The sequence below is a fragment of the Coregonus lavaretus genome, assembly GCF_964263955.1.
Source record: "Coregonus lavaretus genome assembly, contig: HAP1_SCAFFOLD_8707, whole genome shotgun sequence".
Taxonomy (NCBI): domain Eukaryota; kingdom Metazoa; phylum Chordata; class Actinopteri; order Salmoniformes; family Salmonidae; genus Coregonus; species Coregonus lavaretus.
Window position 1 is genome coordinate 1226 of NW_028162189.1, and position 18224 is coordinate 19449.

Genomic DNA, 18224 nt, shown 5'->3' on the forward strand with positions numbered 1-18224 from the left:
CAGGCTGATTGGTCAGCTATTTGAGCCAGTAAAGGGGGCTTTACTATTCTTAGTTAGGGGAATTACTTTTGCTTCCCTCCAGGCCTGAGGGCACACACTTTCTAGTAGGCTTAAATTGAAGATATGGCAAATAGGAGTGGCAATATCGTCCGCTATTATCCTCAGTCATTTTCCATCCAAGTTGGCAGACCCCGGTGGCTTGTCATTGTTGATTGACCATTTTTTCACCTCTTCCACACTTACTTTACGGAATTCAAAATTACAATGCTTGTCTTTCATAATTTGGTGTGTGTGTATGTACAAAGTTCTTCTAATGATTTATCATATTTAGATATTCAAGCCTACCTGACAACTTCATAAGTTATATGTATTTAACAGTAAATATAATTTGGTGGACACCTGAAAAACTCAACATGATGTATGTGGCTATAGAATGACTACAGCGCTTTGGTTACAAAGACCCAGGTTTCCCCAAAGTGGGGTTTGTGGTACCATTTGGGTAACATAACAAAATGAACTCCTCTTGTGAATCAAAATAATGATGGTCTTAGTGTCAGACCTATTACTAGGTCAAATAGAAAAGCAAAGGAGAAATCCTAAACCACCACAGGAGGAACATGGCAATACTTCTACACTCCTCCGATGCAAGTGCACTGCACCAAATATATATTTCATTTTTAAAGTAACCATTCTCATCTTTCACGGTCAAGCAGACAACAAACAGCAGTCCAACGTAATCAAAGAGTGATTTTAAGTTCCTTCAGGAATTCTAAATCAAAACATTAGTCAAGTCCATCATAAAAAACATCATCCAGCATACACATCGTAAAAACTCTAAAATCAGTGATAAAAATAGATCTGTAATTATATTGAAATGCAAAAATCAGATTTAGATTCTAATTGCAACTTCAACATGGTTTCGCTATATACAGCTAGGTACTCTACTGTAAAAGTGCTGGCTTTCATGTCAGTAATCATTTAGTGTAAAAACTCCACAGTGAAATCTCAATAATACTGTAAGAGGCAGACACACACAAAGTCCTGTGATCCTTTCCTCAGGTTGCAGTCTCGCCTCCATTAATACTTTGAAAAAGGGCCATCTGCTAGCACCACCATTTCGGAGCTAGAGGCCACAGTTGCTCCAACGCACTGAAGTTCGGCTGGAGAATCTTGGTTCCTCGTCCCCGAAAAAACAAATGTTTGTGGGAGCTGAGGTTTGCACTTAGATAAGCCTGGAGTTGCGGAGGAACTGGATGAGGACTTTGTAAATGAAGCTGTATTGTGAGATGGTCTGCACCATCATCATACGCTGCTGCCGGAGCATGTTGAGAACGGTCGGGATGTCCAGCATCTGGAGGAAAGAGGGGGAAACAGGACACAGACACGGGTTTACAAAAGGAGTATGTTATTGGATTGGTTCATGGGCCGATTGATCTAAACTGTGGTGAGATGTGATCAATGCCTACATTACTGATGGAATAGACTAGGGTTCAATCCTGGCGACATTATTCATTTTTAGGCCTTCTACATAGCCCAGTAATGTAATGGTAATATACATGTAGACGTTAGTTAGGTGTTTACCTCGTTGTGTTCCAGACAGGCGATCATGATCTCAGAGAGGATGACCACCCCGGTGCGGCCCACTCCAGCGCTACAGTGGACCAGCACGGGCAGGTTGGTGTTCTTTGGGTCGCTGGTGCTGTTGGTGTGTCTCCTCACTGACTGGATCTCCTCCAGGTACACTGGGGATAACATTGAAATAAGATAATTATTTATTCTATTAACCAAACTAAATAAAAACAGTATTTTACAACACAAAATCTCAAGTTATCACTGAACACTCATTTAACTTTGACTGGAACTGCCTTCTTGACCTGCTCTCCCTTGGAATAGAGATTTCCTATCTTAAAGGGACTTCCTGGTTTGAATACATGTTATTCCAACCGGTCCACTCACAGAGGAAGCCCTTGAAGTCCTCAGGGCAGCCGTGGTCGGGCCAGTCTGTGTACTGCAGGTGCCACACAGTGCGCTCCTGGCCCGTCAGCAGGTGTTTTATCTTCAGGCCTGTGGTGGCGTAGCAGCCTGAGTCTGTCCTGAAGCGCGTGGTGATCTTTAAGCGTCCGTACGTCACCGTGTTGTGGCGGGAGCCGAGCCGTGGCCAGTAGCGGAAACTCTTCTCCCTGCCACCCTCCTGCAAAGGGGTTAGAGGCCAAAGGTTAGCCAGGGTCAAAGGGTAATGTTATTGCTTAAAGCGCAGTATGCCTTCCTAGATCTGAGGTCATGCAATAACAGTAACAACAAACCATGGACATACAGACATAATAAAGTCCAGTGTAACACACACACACACACACACACCTCTTCAGCTGTAACCATGGCAATGATGGCCACGCCCTGCTCCCACACCATTTGCCAGAAGTCCTGACAGGTGTTGGAGAGAGGGCCTTGGGAAGCGATGTAGCTCCACTCGTCTCCGCCCACCGTGATCTAGGAAATGCCCGAGGAGAGATATGGTTATAAGTGACCTCAACCGCTGTAAAAGCATTTACAGTGCCTTCAGAAAGTATTCATACCCCTTGACTTATTCCACATTTTGTTATGTTACAGCCTGAATTCAAAATGGATAAACAATTAAATAATGTCTCACCCATCTATACATAATTCCCCAAAATGACAAAGTAAAAACATTTCATTCGTTGCATGCCACTTATTACTATGGCTGGGAATTGCCAGGGACCTCACGATACGATATTAACACAATACTTAGGCGCGGATACAATATGTATTGCAATGCTCACGATTCTATATGTATTGCAATTCAATACTGTGATTTTATTGTGTTTTGATGTTCCAAACATATTGCTCACTATATGTCTGCTGAAGAGAGACAAGAGAGAACATGATATTTTGTTGTTGTTGATTAGTCATGGAAATAAAAGTGCTGAAAACATCCTGGCTCCATTTAAAAATGCTTATCAAAGAGACAATGAATGCATAAAGCCCTAAGCCATCAGCAGTCATCTGGAATGAAGAACATTTCTAGGAAGTGGAGAGGAGGCATTTATGGGAAGCTAACCCTAACCTGGGACCTGGGAAACACTGCACTAGAGCAAAGACATTCATAAATGTATGGTGTATGTACAGGTAACTGCCGAAATAATGGAACCACTTGAGTAAATAAGGGATACAAAGTATATTGAAAGCAGGTGCTTCCACACAGGTGCGGTTCCTGAGTTAATTAAGCAATTAACATCCCATCATGCTTAGGGTTGTGTATAAAAATGCTGGGCAGGCCATTATTTTGGCTATGCCCCAATAGGATGACAATGCCTCCATCCAAGGAACATTGAAGCTGTTCTGGCTCTTGGTGGCCCAACGCCCTAATAAGACACTATGTTGGTATTTCCTTTATTTTGGCAGTTACCTGCAGGTCTGTGTTTTTAGCTATCATTGTCGGTTCACTGGGTTGGTTCACACTATGGAGCCGAGCAAAGCCATACTACTCTGAACTAGTTACGCATCCACCATAAAAATGCTGGAACCATGCAGGAAAAGAGAATGCGAGGAGAACATTTCCAAGCCAGCATGGTAGGGTTCAGGTCGGCACGGTACTATGAAAAGGGTATTAGTGTGTCCATTACCCTAATGTGCGAGGCGTTGATGTAGCCAGTGTTGTTCTCCTTGGTGGGCACCAGCTCCACACGCGTGTCGTCATAGGGCAGCACGTCCTGGAAGCGGTTCCTCTCACCACTCTCCGGCAGCTGGGCGATGCTGCAGTTGCCTGCCGGACGCCGCTTGGCCACCTGCTCATACTCTGTGAACACCATGCCCTGCTCCATGCGCTGCTCCAGCACCTTACACTGAGAGAGAGAGACACAGACAAGGGTTAATGACAGAGACCTGGAATTGTTCCAGTAGGTATAAAATGATTGAAACGCTAGTGTTGTGAGTAACTCTGCAATAAATAAAGTTACTTTTCCTCATAGCTGTTAAGTTCATGTTTTAAGTATCCCTATATTTCTGTTATTACGGTGCTATCACTCTGTTATTAGAACGTCTGAGCAGTAGTCTCACGGGAGATGGACCTGGCCTGGAGTGTGATGGCGACTTTGTACTGCGGTAATACGGTGAAGTAAACGTTGTTAAACTGGAACCTAGTCGTTGTGTCATTTTGAGTTAACATTGGTAGCAGAGGATGGTTAATACCTACAATGTCCCACCTCGCTTCGACGAGAAGAGGTCGTATGAAAGTTGATTTTTTTTTACTTGGAATCTGGACACGGGTTACTAATCTGGACAAGAAAAAGCAAGCACTTGCGGTGGTATTATCGCTCAAGGGAAGAGCGAGAGATCCAGCACTGGAAATATCCGTGCAAGATTTGAACAAGGATGACGGTATGAGAACTTTGATCAGAGCACTGGATTCTGTGTTTCTTAAAGAAGAGAAAGGCTGTGCCTACGAGGCATATTCAAACTTTGACAGTGTTACTAGAGACATTTCGGTAGCAATGACGGACTACATAATTGATTCCGAACAGAGGTACAATAGGATGCGCAAGTATGACGTGGTTCTCCCAGATTCAAGTTGCTAGATACTGCCTGTCTGGATGGTAGGGAGAATCAGTTGGCTTTGACTGATTGTACTGTGCTGACTTTTGCGTCAATGAAGTCAGCACTAAAAAGGATTTTTGGTGAAAAGACGTCTGTCGGGCCAATAACAGATGGATTGCAAGTGAGTGACGCGGCATATACACTGAGCAGCAGAGAAAAGGCGCCAACAAGTCACGTTCTCAAGACAACCAGACGAGGGCGCCATTGCCTGGCACAAATCCACTGGACAGGTATGGAAGGAGATCAACATGTGCTATTTGTCAAAGCACTTACCAATGGGTTAAAGACTGTCCTCATAAAAATGAACAAGTTAAAATAACAGAGGAAAATTTAAACCCAGATGGAGCAGTGTAACATTACACTGTTTTCAAACGAATCTGCTTCTGAGATCTTTATAGTTGAATCCTTAGGATCTGCTGTGATTGATACTGCATGAACACGCACAGTGTGTGGTGCAAAGTGGCTTGATAGCTATGTCAGTGAACTAAATCTGAAAATATGATTGACACACCAAGCAACAGAGCTTTCAAATTTGGAGATGGGAGAGTCGTCCACTCTACCTAGAGAGTCAAGATACCAGCAAAAATTGGTCAGACTAAGTGTCACATTGAAACAGAGGTGGTCCCTGTAGATATTCCCTTACTATTAAGCAAGGCTTCCCTCAAGAAGGCAGGGCCTGTACTAGACATAAAAAATGACAAGGCAGTGATGGTTAAACAACCAGTGACCCTTGAACTCTATTGTATAAACATTTTAGACAAAGACATCACACAGAGTCCATGCAAAAATGAGATTCTGACGGACATAGAGCACATGGAGATTCTGACAGTCACAGTGAACATGACCACTGAGGAAAAACACAAAGTATTGTTAAAACTTCACAAACAGTTTGGACATGCTACAGTTGACAGACTTCAGAAATTACTCAGCAGTTCTGAGAATAATGATGACAGTATTTCCATTCTACGGTAGATAGTTGACAGTTGTGAGACATGCCAGAAATACAGCAAACCTAAGCCCAGACCAGCTGTTGGTTTGCCACTGGCTTCCAAGTACAATGAAACAGTGGCTGTAGATCTACATGAGCTAGGACCAAGTGTGTGGTACCTTCACATAATTGACCACTTCCAACGCTTCAGTGCTGGAAGCATTGTGAATACAAAGAAACCCAGTGAAATCGTCAAGCACTTCATTCATTCCTGGATAAGTGTGCATGGCCTGCCCCAGAAATTGTACAGTGACAATGGAGGAGAATTCAATAATAATGAAATAAGAAAAATGGCTGAGAAATTCCAAATGGAAGTAAAGACAACTGCTGCATTCAGTCCATGGAGCAATGGACTTCTGGAGAGACATAATCAAACACTCACAGAGATCATGCTGAAAGTGAAGCAAGACAATGGATGTGACTGGAAAACAGCCCTAGATTGTGCGTTGAGTTTTTTGCAATCAAAGCCCAATGTTCATGTGTTAAACGCTCTACAACAAAGCTTTCTTAGTGTCCAACAAGCTTTCTCTGCCCTTAACATTGTTCTGAACATCTCCAAAACAAAAGGTAATGTGGTTTGGTAAGAAGAATGCCCCTCTCCCCACCGGTGTGATTGCTACCTCTGAGGGTTTAGAGCTTGAGGTAGTCACCTCATACAAGTACTTGGGAGTATGGCTAGACAGTACACTGTCCTTCTCTCAGCACATATCAACACTACAGGCTAAGGTTAAATCTAGACATGGTTTCCTCTATCGTAATCACTCCTCTTTCACCCCAGCTGCCAAACTAACCCTGATTCAGATGACTATCCTACCCATGCTAGATTACAGAGATATAATTTATAGATCGGCAGATAAATGTGCTCTCGAGCGGCTAGATGTTCTTTACCATTCGGCCATCAGATTTGCCACCAATGCTCCGTATAAGACACATCACTGCACTCTATACTCCTCTGTAAACTGGTTATCTCTGTATACCCGTCGCAAGACCCACTGGTTGATGCTTATTTATAAAACCCTCTAAGGCCTCACTCCCCACTATCTGAGATACCTACTGCAGCCCTCATCCTCCACATACAACACCCGTTCTGCCAGTCACATTCTGTTAAAAGGTCCCCAAAGCACACACATCCCTGGGTCTCTCCTCTTTTCAGTTCGCTGCAGCTAGCGACTGGAACAAGCTGCAAAAAAACACTCAAACTGGACAGTTTTATCCCCATCTCTTCATTCAAAGACTCAATCATGGACACTCTTATTGACAGTTGTGGCTGCTTCGCGTGATGTATTGTTGTCTCTACCGTCTTGCCCTTTGTGCTGTTGTCTGTGCCCAATAATGTTTGTACCATGTTTTGTGTTGCTGCCATGCTATGTTGTCGTCTTAGGTCTCTCTTTATGTAGTGTTGTCTCTTGTCGTGATGTGTGTTTTGTCCTATATATATATATATATATATATATATATATATATATATATATATATATATATATATATACACATACATACAGTGGGGAGAACAAGTATTTGATACACTGCTGATTTTTCAGGTTTTCCTGCTTACAAAGCATGTAGAGGTCTGTAATTTTTATCATAGGTACACTTCAACTGTGAGAGACGGAAACAAAAATCTAGAAAATCACATTGTATGATTTTTAAGTAATAATTTGCATTTTATTGCATGACATAAGTATTTGATACATCAGAAAAGCAGAACTTAATATTTGGTACAGAAACCTTTGTTTGCAATTACAGAGATCATACGTTTCCTGTAGGTCTTGACCAGGTTTGCACACACTGCAGCAGGGATTTTAGCCCACTCCTCCATACAGACCTTATCCAGATCCTTCAGGTTTCGGGGCTGTCGCTGGGCAATACGGACTTTCAGCTCCCTCCAAAGATTTTCTATTGGGTTCAGGTCTGGAGACTGGCTAGGCCACTCCAGGACCTTGAGATGCTTCTTACGGAGCCACTCCTTAGTTGCCCTGGCTGTGTGTTTCGGGTCGTTGTCATGCTGGAAGACCCAGCCACGACCCATCTTCAATGCTCTTACTGAGTGAAGGAGGTTGTTGGCCAAGATCTCGCGATACAATCCATCCTCCCCTCAATACAGTGCAGTCGTCCTGTCCCCTTTGCAGAAAAGCATCCCCAATGAATGATGTTTCCACCTCCATGCTTCACGGTTGGGATGGTGTTCTTGGGGTTGTACTCATCCTTCTTCTTCCTCCAAACACGGCGAGTGGAGTTTAGACCAAAAAGCTCTATTTTTGTCTCATCAGACCACATGACCTTCTCCCATTCCTCCTCTGGATCATCCAGATGGTCATTGGAAAACTTCAGACGGGCCTGGACATGCGCTGGCTTGAGCAGGGGGACCTTGCGTGCGCTGCAGGATTTTAATCCATGACGGCGTAGTGTGTTACTAATGGTTTTCTTTGAGACAGTGGTCCCAGCTCTCTTCAGGTCACTGACCAGGTCCTGCCGTGTAGTTCTGGGCTGATCCCTCTCCTTCCTCATGATCATTGATGCCCCACGAGGTGAGATCTTGCATGGAGCCCCAGAACGAGTGTGATTGACCGTCATCTTGAACTTCTTCCATTTTCTAATAATTGCGCCAACAGTTGTTGCCTTCTCACCAAGCTGCTTGCCTATTGTTCTGTAGCCCATCCCAGCCTTGTGCAGGTCTACAATTATATCCCTGATGTCCTTACACAGCTCTCTGGTCTTGGCCATTGTGGAAAGGTTGGAGTCTGTTTGATTGAGTGTGTGGACAGGTGTCTTTTATACAGGTAACGAGTTCAAACAGGTGCAGTTAATACAGGCAATGAGTGGAGAACAGGAGGGCTTCTTAAAGAAAAACTAACAGGTCTGTGAGAGAGAATTCTTACTGGTTGGTAGGTGATCAAATACTTATGTCATGCAATAAAATGCAAATTAATTACTTAAAAATCATACAATGTGATTTTCTGGATATTTGTTTCAGATTCCGTCTCTCACAGTTGAAGTGTACCTATGATAAAAATCACAGACCTCTACATGCTTTGTAAGTAGGAAAACCTGTAAAATCGGCAGTGTATCAAATATTTGTTCTCCCCACTGTGTGTGTGTGTGTGTGTGTGTGTGTGTGTGTGTGTGTGTGTGTGTGTGTGTGTGTGTGTGTGTGTGTGTGTGTGTGTGTGTGTGTGTGTGTGTGTGTGTGTGTATGTGTATGTGTGTGTATATATATATATATATATATATATATATATATATATATATATATATATATATATATATATATATATATATATATATATATATATATATATATATATATATATATATATATATATAATAAATAAATAAATAACACACAAAACACACACACACTACCGTTCAAAAGTTTGGGGTCACTTAGAAATGTCCTTGTTTTCAAAAGAAAAGCAATTTTTTTGTCCATTAAAACATCAAATTGATCAGAAATACAGTGTAGACATTGTTCATGTTGTAAATGGCTATTGTAGCTGGAAACAGCAGATTTTTTATGGAATATCTACATAGGTGTACAGAGGCCCATTATCAGCAACCATCAGTCCTGTGTTCCAATGGCACGTTGTGTTTGCTAATCCAAGTTGATCATTTTAAAAGGCTAATTGATCATTAGAAAACCCTTTTGCAATTATGTTAGCACAGCTGAAAACTGTTGTGCTGATTAAAGAAGCAATAAAACTGGCCTTCTTGAGACTAGTTGTGTATCTGGAGCATCAGCAATTGTGGGTTCGATTACAGGCTCAAAATGGCCAGAAACAAATAAATTTCTTCTGAAACTCGTCAGTCTATTCTTGTTCTGAGAAATGAAGGCTATTCCATGCGAGAAATTGCCAAGAAACTGAAGTTCTCGTACAACGCTGTGTACTACTCCCTTCACAGAACAGCGCAAACTGGCTCTAACCAGAGTAGAAAGAGGAGTGGGAGGCCCCAGTGCACAACTGAGCAAGAGGACAAATACATTAGTGTGTCTAGTTTGAGAAACAGACGCCTCACAGGTCCTCAACTGGCAGCTTCATTAAATAGTACCCGCAAAACACCAGTCTCAACGTCAACAGTGAAGAGGCGACTCCGGGATGCTGACCTTCTAGGCAGAGTTGCAAAGAAAAAGCCATATCTCAGACTGGCCAATAAAAAGAAAAGATTAAGATGGGCAAAAGAACACAGATAGATTGGAAAAAAGTGTTATGGACAGACAAATCGAAGTTTGAGGTGTTCGGATCACAAAGAAGAACATTTGTGAGATGCAGACCAAATGAAAAGATGCTGGAGGAGTGCTTGATGCCATCTGTCAAGCATGGTGGAGGCAATGTGATGGTCTGGGGGTGCTTTGGTGGTGGTAAAGTGGGAGATTTGTACAGGGTAAAAGGGATCTTGAAGAAGGAAGGCCATCGCTCCATTTTGCAACGCCATGCCATACCCTGTTGACGGCGCTTGATTGGAGCCAATTTCCTACTACAGCAGGACAATGACCCAAAGCACAGCTCCAAACTATGCAAGAACTATTTAGGGACGAAGCAGTCAGCTGGTATTCTGTCTATAATGTAGTGGCCAGCACAGTCACCGGATCTCAACACTATTGAGCTATTGTGGGAGCAGCTTGACCGTATGGTACGTAAGAAGTGCCCATCAAGCCAATCCAACTTGTGGGAGGTGCTTCAGGAAGCATGGGGTGAAATCTCTTCAGATTACCTCAACAAATTGACAACTAGAATGCCATAGGTCTGCAAGGCTGTAATTACTGCAAATGGAGGATTCTTTGACGAAAGCAAAGTTTGAAGGACACAATTATTATTTCAATTAAAAATCATTCTTTCTAACCTTGTCAATGACTACATTTCCTATTAACTTTGCTATATTTCCTATTCAAACTCATTTCATATATGTTTTCATGGAAAACAAGGACATTTCCAAGTGACCCCAAACCTTTGAACGGTAGTGTATATTTTTTTTAAATTCCAGCCCCCGTCCCCCAGGAGGCCTTTTGCCTTTTGGTAGCCGTCATTGTAAATAAGAATTTGTTCTTAACTGACTTGCCTGGTTAAAGAAAAAGTTAAATAAAAAATATAAATAAATGGCTACAGCCCATACCAACTAGAGTTCGGGCAGAACCCTAATCTTCCCTCTGTACTGGTTGACAAGCCACCAGCACTAGAAGGGACCAGTGTGAGTGCATGGGTGGGACAGCACCTTTCAGCACTACATGCAGCGAGAAAAGCGTTCACTGAAGCAGAGAGTTCAGAGACAATTCGCAGGGCTCTGCGTAAACAGCTTCGACCCACAGATGAGAAGTACGAGACTGGAAACAAAGTGTACTACAAGAGTTGACTGTCAAGAGTGGAAAGGACCGGGAGTAGTCATTGGCCAAGATGGTGTGGTGATATTTGTGAGGCACGGAGGCACCATTGTCAGGGTGCCTCACTCAAGATTGCGGAAAGTAAATGACGTGTATATTTTGGTGTCCGAATGAAATATTTTCCAATATCAACAACCAATTTATACACATTTTATGTTATGTAACTATGCCCTTTCTCTTTTTTTGAGTCCTAAAAGAGTTAATGGTTAAATGTGAAAGAAAACCTGTTACTTTCGGTGCTCTAAAGTTAAAAATGTGTCCAAAGACAAAAGCAATCTATATAAATGTTAATAAAACATCTCAAATCATAACAAAACTGTCAAACGATTATTCTGGCATGTTTTTTTAAGGGTCTATTGCACTATACGTCTGTATGGGTAAGACAGTTTAGGCAGAAAGGTTTTAAATACTTTAATACTTTTGTCCGGAAAAATAGCCTTCATGATTATAATTCGGTGCAACTGACATAAAGTCACCATTTTGGATCAAATCTCATGGTACTCATGTGACATCATTAAGATCCCTATAAGATACCCTTTAGTTAAGAATAAAGGTTAGCAAGTCTCTCGTAAATCTTTGATAAGTTTACATTTCCACTCCCTGTCAGGTTTTACCCCAAACATCTGATCATTCGGTGCGACCGCTAAAAAACTATTAAAATGTTGAATTATCTGAAAAGCGTATATTTTATTTCGATAATCAAGATGCATCCTTGATGTCAAAGTCAAGTGTTCACATGGGTGCATAAGCAGTTGCCTCTAAAACATGTTTATGTGAGAAAAGTCATACGGTGTAACCAAAATGAACATTCGGAGTGACCAGAAATTCCGGTTATACCATGACTAAACGGCTGTACTGAATTTTTGTCTTTGTATTAAGTTGTCTATTAATCTGTACATCGTTTTTGTACACACAAATGCATCATATCTCCTTTTAAGTAAAAACACAAGTGTTTGTAGGGTAAGGGTGTTGTCAGTTTTTTTTGTTTTATAGTATAGCACATCAAGCAGCTAATACTGAAAATATGTTTACGTAAATAACTACTATCTATTAATCTATCTTAATTGAGGGTCAATTTGCAGATTCCTTTATCAAGCAAATTCCTTTATCATCAGGACACATTACTGCTGACTCAGTTGCAAATTGACCACAGAAATCCAGGCGTTCCACTTGGGGGAGTAGACAGCAGGCTACGATCCATACAAGTGGTGTGTACACATCAGAGGGAAGCCAGTCCTACGCCACCATATCTGACTCCCTTAGACATGATGAGAGAGCAGTATGGGCTCACCTGGAGCCTGTCCTAGGAGATGTCAAGAACAAGAATCCCAAATCATGACACTCCACACGATGAGCGATGGTCCCGTCACCCAATACAGAAACAAGAAGAACATGTACCTACTCAGCACTCTGACATACAGTACCAGTCAAAAGTTTGGACACACCTACTCATTCCAGGATCTTTCTTTATTTTTACTATTTTCTACATTGTAGAATAATAGTGAAGACATCAAAACTATGAAATAACACATATTGAATCATGCAGTAACCAAAAAATGGTTAAACAAATCAAAATATGTTATATTTGAGATTCTTCAAAGTAGCCATCCTTTGCCTTGATGACAGCTTTGCACACTCTTGGCATTCTCTCAACCAGCTTCATGAGGTAGTCACCTGGAATGCATTTCAATTAACAGGTGTGCCTTCTTAAAAGTTAATTTGTGGAATTTCTTTCCTTCTTAATGTGTTTGAGCCAATCAGTTGTGTTGTGACAAGGTAGGGGGGTATACAGAAGATTGCCCTATTTGGTAAAAGATCAAGTCCATATTATGGCAAGAACAGCTCAAATAAGCAAAGAGAAACGACAGTCCATCATTACTTCAAGACTCGAAGGTGAGTCAATACAGAAAATTTCAAGCACTTTGAAAGTTTCTTCAAGTGCAGTCGCAAACACCATCAAGCACTATGATGAAACTGGCTCTCATGAGGACCGCCACAGGAAAGGAAGACCCAGAGTTACCTCTGCTGCAGAGGTTAAGTTCAATAGAGTTACCAGCCTCAGAAATTGCAGCCCAAATAAATGCTTCACAGAGTTCAAGTCACAGACACATCTCAACATCAACTGTTCAGAGGAGACTGCATGAATCAGGCCTTCATGGTCAAATTGCTGCAAAGAAACCATTACTAAAGGACACCAATAAGAAGAAGAGACTTGCTTGGGCCAAGAAACACGAGCAATGGACATTAGACCGGTGGAAATCTGTCCTTTGGTCTGATGAGTCCAAATTTGAGATTTTTGGTTCTAACCGCCGTGTCTTTGTGAGAAGCAGAGTAGGTGAACGGATGATCTCCGCATATGTGGTTCCCACCATGAAGCATGGAGGAGGTGGTGTGATGGTGCTTTGCTGGTGACACTGTTGGTGATTTATTTAGAATTCAAGGCACACTTAACCAGCATGGCTACCACAGCATTCTGCAGCAATACGCCATCCCATCTGGTTTGCGCTTAGTGGGACTATCATTTGTTTTTCAACAGGACAATGACCCAACACACTGTGTAAGGGCTACTTGACCAAGAAGGAGAGTGATGGAGTGCTGCATCAGATGACCTGGCCTCCACAATCACCTGACCTCAACCCAATTGAGATGGTTTGGGATGAGTCGGACCGCAGAGTGAAGGAAAAGCAGCCAACAAGTGCTCAGCATATGTGCGAACTCCAAGACTGTTGGAAAAGCATTCCAGGTGAAGCTGGTTGAGAGAATGCCAAGAGTGTGCAAAGCTGTCATCAAGGCAAAGGGTGGATACTTTGAAGAATCGAAAATCTAAAATATATTTTGATTTGTTGAACACTTTTGTTTAATACATGATTCCATATGTGTTATTTCATAGTTTTGATGTCTTCACTATTATTCTACAATGTAAAAAAACAGTACAAATAAAGAAAAACCCTTGAATGAGTAGGTGTGTCCAAACTTTTGATTGGCACTGTGTATTCAAACAAATCACCTGGAACCTTTCTGAAAAGGCCCACGGGAAGGGGGCACCAGATGGCGTGGGTGGGGCTGTGAAACGTTGTGCAGACAAACACATTCAACAGGAGGAGGATGTGCAGATTCCCAAGGAACTCTTCGAACTACTCAAAGAGTGGATTGAGCATCAAGTTCTTTTGGATTACAGATGTCACTAAGCACGATGAAGCTGTGCCAAACAACCTTTCTGGAGTCAAAGGAACCATGACATTCCTTTGACTCCAGAAACCATGAAATTGCAATAGATGCAAGACAATTACAGTTGGATAAGACATTACTCTGCCTGCTTGATGTTCTGTTTGGCAATCAAATCCATTTCAACAACATGCATAAACTCTGCAAATGTAAAGCAGTATGAATGTCTAGATTCTACAGAAAACATTACAGTATCCACCCCTAGAGCTAGAGCAACCCTTCTCTATAATACTGTTCATGTAAAATACCACACTGCCTCTGCGCATAGGTGGTTTCAAAACCAGTCTCTCTAGCTGCAAACCAAAACACACAAGAAGCGTTGAAGAGGTTCCTACTAAAACGAAGCATAAAAGAAACCCCATTCAGCAAACCAAAATAAACAGTGTTAAAGGGACAACACTAGTCTAGAGCAGTGCCAGTGCCTACCCGCTCGTCGTTGGAGGCCTTCTCAGGCTCGTCATTGCCCCCTTCCTGCAGGGGCAGCCTGGACAGGGTCAGGCCGTTGAGGGCTGCCACCTTCAGAGGACCCATCTTCTTCAGCTCAGCCCGCTTCTTCATGCCCTGGTGTTACGGAGGACAGGGAGAGAGAGGTAGAGGGGAGAGAGAAAGAGTGAGTGTGGATGAAGCTGACAGTGTCAGTGAGGGAGATGAGGGGGAGGGACAGAAACGACATAGCCTGGTTGTGCCTTCCCGTGGAATGCTACCAGACCAGCTATTGAGGTCGCCAGCCACATTCCTTTCAGCTACAGGTGCACAAGGTGTCATGGTGAATTGGTCTGCAACACCCAACTGCCCTGAAACTACCCAGAATACCCCTGCATTGGTGGATCAGTGAGTTTAGGAGTGATTATGATGTCACATGTTTAGTCACCTGACCAACAGAGAGTGTTTGTTATTGGTTGAAATGAGCATGGCCCACTCCTGGCCTTTGGGACATTCCACTATGTGTTGTGTGACACTGTGGTGTAAATGATAAGATCATTCAAATGTCAGACATCTTAGCTATGAGGAAAAACTGATTTTAACTGACAAAGAAATTAAGAAGAGTCTCCATGACATGAAGATTGGGTAACAGCTGTTCCTTGAACTATGAAATACACACGGACACCTCTAGTCAAATTTAGTAGTCAAATTTACTTTGAAAAAACTACACTAAAAACACAGACAGCGAGTGAGGCAGTGGAGACTGGACCTACTATGGTGGAACAAAGGATACTATGGCGGAGGAGAGAGTGTAAGACTCACGGCAGGAGGCAGGCCATCAATGGGTTTCTTCCCAGCAGGAATGTTTGACACAGGCCTCTTCTTGATGAAGTCCTTCTTGGCCTTCTGTTTGTTCTGCCCACTAATGTCACCGTCAGACACCGAGGGAACCATCCTGCCAGGCTGCCCACCCGCCAACAGGTTCACTGGCTCCGCCTCCTGGATCAGTGTGTGCACCTGATACGCCGGGAGGCCTGACAGGACAGGGTCAAGGGAGGAGCTAATGGGATATGCGGGCGGGGGCTCCAGGGGAATCTGGCCCAGATTGGTTAGAAGCTGCTGCAGGTCAGACCCAGACAATAGTGCATCGTAGGATTTGGGGGTATGGCGTCCGCTCTCATCCTCAAACTCCTCCTCCTCGCTGCTGTGCACCAGCATGGTGGCGTCCGACAGGGACTTCTTGTGGCCGTAGCGCACGTCCTCCTTCCCCTCCCCCCCGTCGTCTGACTTGGTCCGCTCCAGGAACACGTTGAGCTGGGAACTTGAGGAGGGACCATGCGGGGCCAGAAGGGGGATGTCAGCAGCCGAGACAGATACAGTCCTTTCCTTGACCCTCATGCCCTTCAGGCTGTAAGCCAGGCCAGCGATCTCGAGGGAGTTGCGTTTGTGTGCGTTTTGCTGGTGGGGGTCGTTTTGTGGGGGTCCAGCCATGAACAGGGGCTCAGATACCTCCTGCAGGGAGTGGGCTACAGGCAGACTGTCCTCCTGGAAGGTCTGGACAGAGTGGTGCACGCGCCGCGTGATGATCAAGTCCGGGTTGCTACTGCTTACATACAGGTGGCGATACAGGTCTGGCGTGCTGTTAGCGGGCCGCGGGTGGGCATTGTATGGGTAGGGGGGTGGAGGGCGGTACACTTGGGTCCTCATGATGTTGGCTGCAGGGTACTCCTGCGCCTGCTGCAGCTGGACATTGGTCAGCTCGGGCACACTGACCGCCCCCACCACTGGCCTCCTCTCTGTGGGGTAGGGGTACGGGGAGGGGCTGTGGAAGCTGGAGTTGAGGTGGAAGGAGTAGTGGTGGTGCACTCCTCCTCCACCATGCTCTCCTCTGATCTCAGGCTGGCTGTAGACCAGGGGGTCCGGCCTACTGTAGGCGTACGAGTTCCCAATGTGCAGGTTCCTCATGGAGTGGCTCTGGCGGTGCTCGTAGGCCTGCACCATCCCCCCTCCACCTCCCTGGTTCTTCTGCCTCATGACCGTCTCGTAGTCTGGGGTGGTGCGGTAGGAGGGGGGGATGAGGGCACTGTGGCGGTGCGAAGGCACGTAGTCGGGCCGGGTGATGTCACTTCCTGTGATGGAGGGGTTGGAGGACATGGGCGAGGGCTGCATGTAGTGCTGGGGATTGGTGAGGGAGCTGGTGCTGTGGGCACTGTACACGCTGCCGTTACGCAGCCGCACGTTCCCACCGCCACTGTTGCCGTACTCGAGTGGTGAGCAGTCCAGGCTGGTCTGGGAGTGGTAGTAGTAGCCGTTCTGACTGTTCATGTACAGGTTGTCTGAGAGGTAGGACAAAGATAAGACAAAGGTCTTGTTAAAACTACATTATACCCATTCAAATAATCCATCAATCAAAGCATTGTTGCATGACTAAGCTCAAATAAAGATTCCATTTGGGTGCAGCAAACAGTAAGCTGACATTCACCCTCATCTCAGAGTTCATTAACAGGGCTCAGATAGATGCATGATGATGATTAAAAATATAGATGAAACACCAGTGATCTTGGTAAGGTCAGACCTAACTCTATAGGTACCTTGTGAGGATGTGTAAGGCTCAGTGAAGTGGCCATTGTAGTGCATCTGTGGCGGGGGCATCATGTAGGCCGGGGGCTTTGGCTGCACAGAGGGGGATCAAACAACATGATTCAGTTACTACAGACATGATCTTAATGCAGCCCAACAGCATGGAATTACACACAAATCTAATAGTGTGCTGAAGCACTGGCCAGGGATGTTTGTCATGTGCTGCGTTTCACTGGCCCTAGATTAGAGGGTGAGCGTGTGTGTTTCAGAAAGAAAGTGTGTGTGTGTGTGTGTGTGTTTGTGGTTCACTGCCAGCGTACCAGAGACATCCTGGTGGAGGATTGCCGTCGCACTGGGTTCATAGCAGTAGGCTGGGTTTGGCTGAGAACAGGAACATAAAAACAACAATGAAACAAACAGGTAGTAGAAACAAACAGGCTTTCTTTCAAGTTGAAAGGGACTCAGGGGAAGTAGTTTGAGGGAGGCTGAATAGCTCAGCTCAACTCTTCTCTCTTAAATTAAATCTACCTTCATCGCATTGAAAGACGGGAGCAGTATTCAGGAGAGAACTCATTTTCTTACGTTTTTCTTTCACATACATCATCTCTCCTCACCCAAATACAAAATGTTTCGAAAGTGTTGAGGAGAGGATTGTTGATTATTGGTGCACGTCATTTAAATGTAGCTAGTGTGTTTTGGAGGGCTCTGGTTGGTTTTTAGGAGAGGGTGTTGGCTCTCTGAGGAGACCTGTACTGTAGACGGGTGGCCGCGGACAGCGTTGCTCACCACTTGTTAGAAGGCAGAAAAGGAAAGCGAGGAAAGGAAAGCGTGAGAATGGACTTCTGGGAACCCTCAGAAGGGGGGTCACACTCCTCTCTGGAGAGAGGGGAAGGGACTGGAGTGAGGAGAGCACACACACGCAAAGAGAGTCCCAAATACACAGGAACTGGGCTAGACTCATTAAGAGACACACTTACAGGCTGCTCTTGTTAATCTTGTAAAACTTGTGCCTGGCCAGACACA

General features: G+C 44.1%; 1 protein-coding gene across 1 annotated transcript; it reads right to left on the bottom strand.

Moving 5' to 3' along the window:
* Positions 1-727: 727 nt before the first annotated feature.
* On the bottom strand, positions 728-18212 carry LOC311119491 (tyrosine-protein phosphatase non-receptor type 21-like). The gene is made up of 10 exons (XM_084194171.1): positions 18179-18212; positions 17522-17582; positions 17213-17294; positions 15444-16957; positions 14625-14759; positions 3642-3860; positions 2359-2487; positions 1957-2191; positions 1582-1742; positions 728-1351 (listed from the first exon to the last, which is right to left on the bottom strand). Exons 2-10 carry the CDS (start codon positions 17561-17563, stop codon positions 1223-1225), a joined length of 2646 nt encoding a protein of 881 aa, XP_084050297.1. The 5' UTR covers positions 17564-17582; positions 18179-18212; the 3' UTR covers positions 728-1222.
* Between the last annotated feature and the right edge of the window lie 12 nt (positions 18213-18224).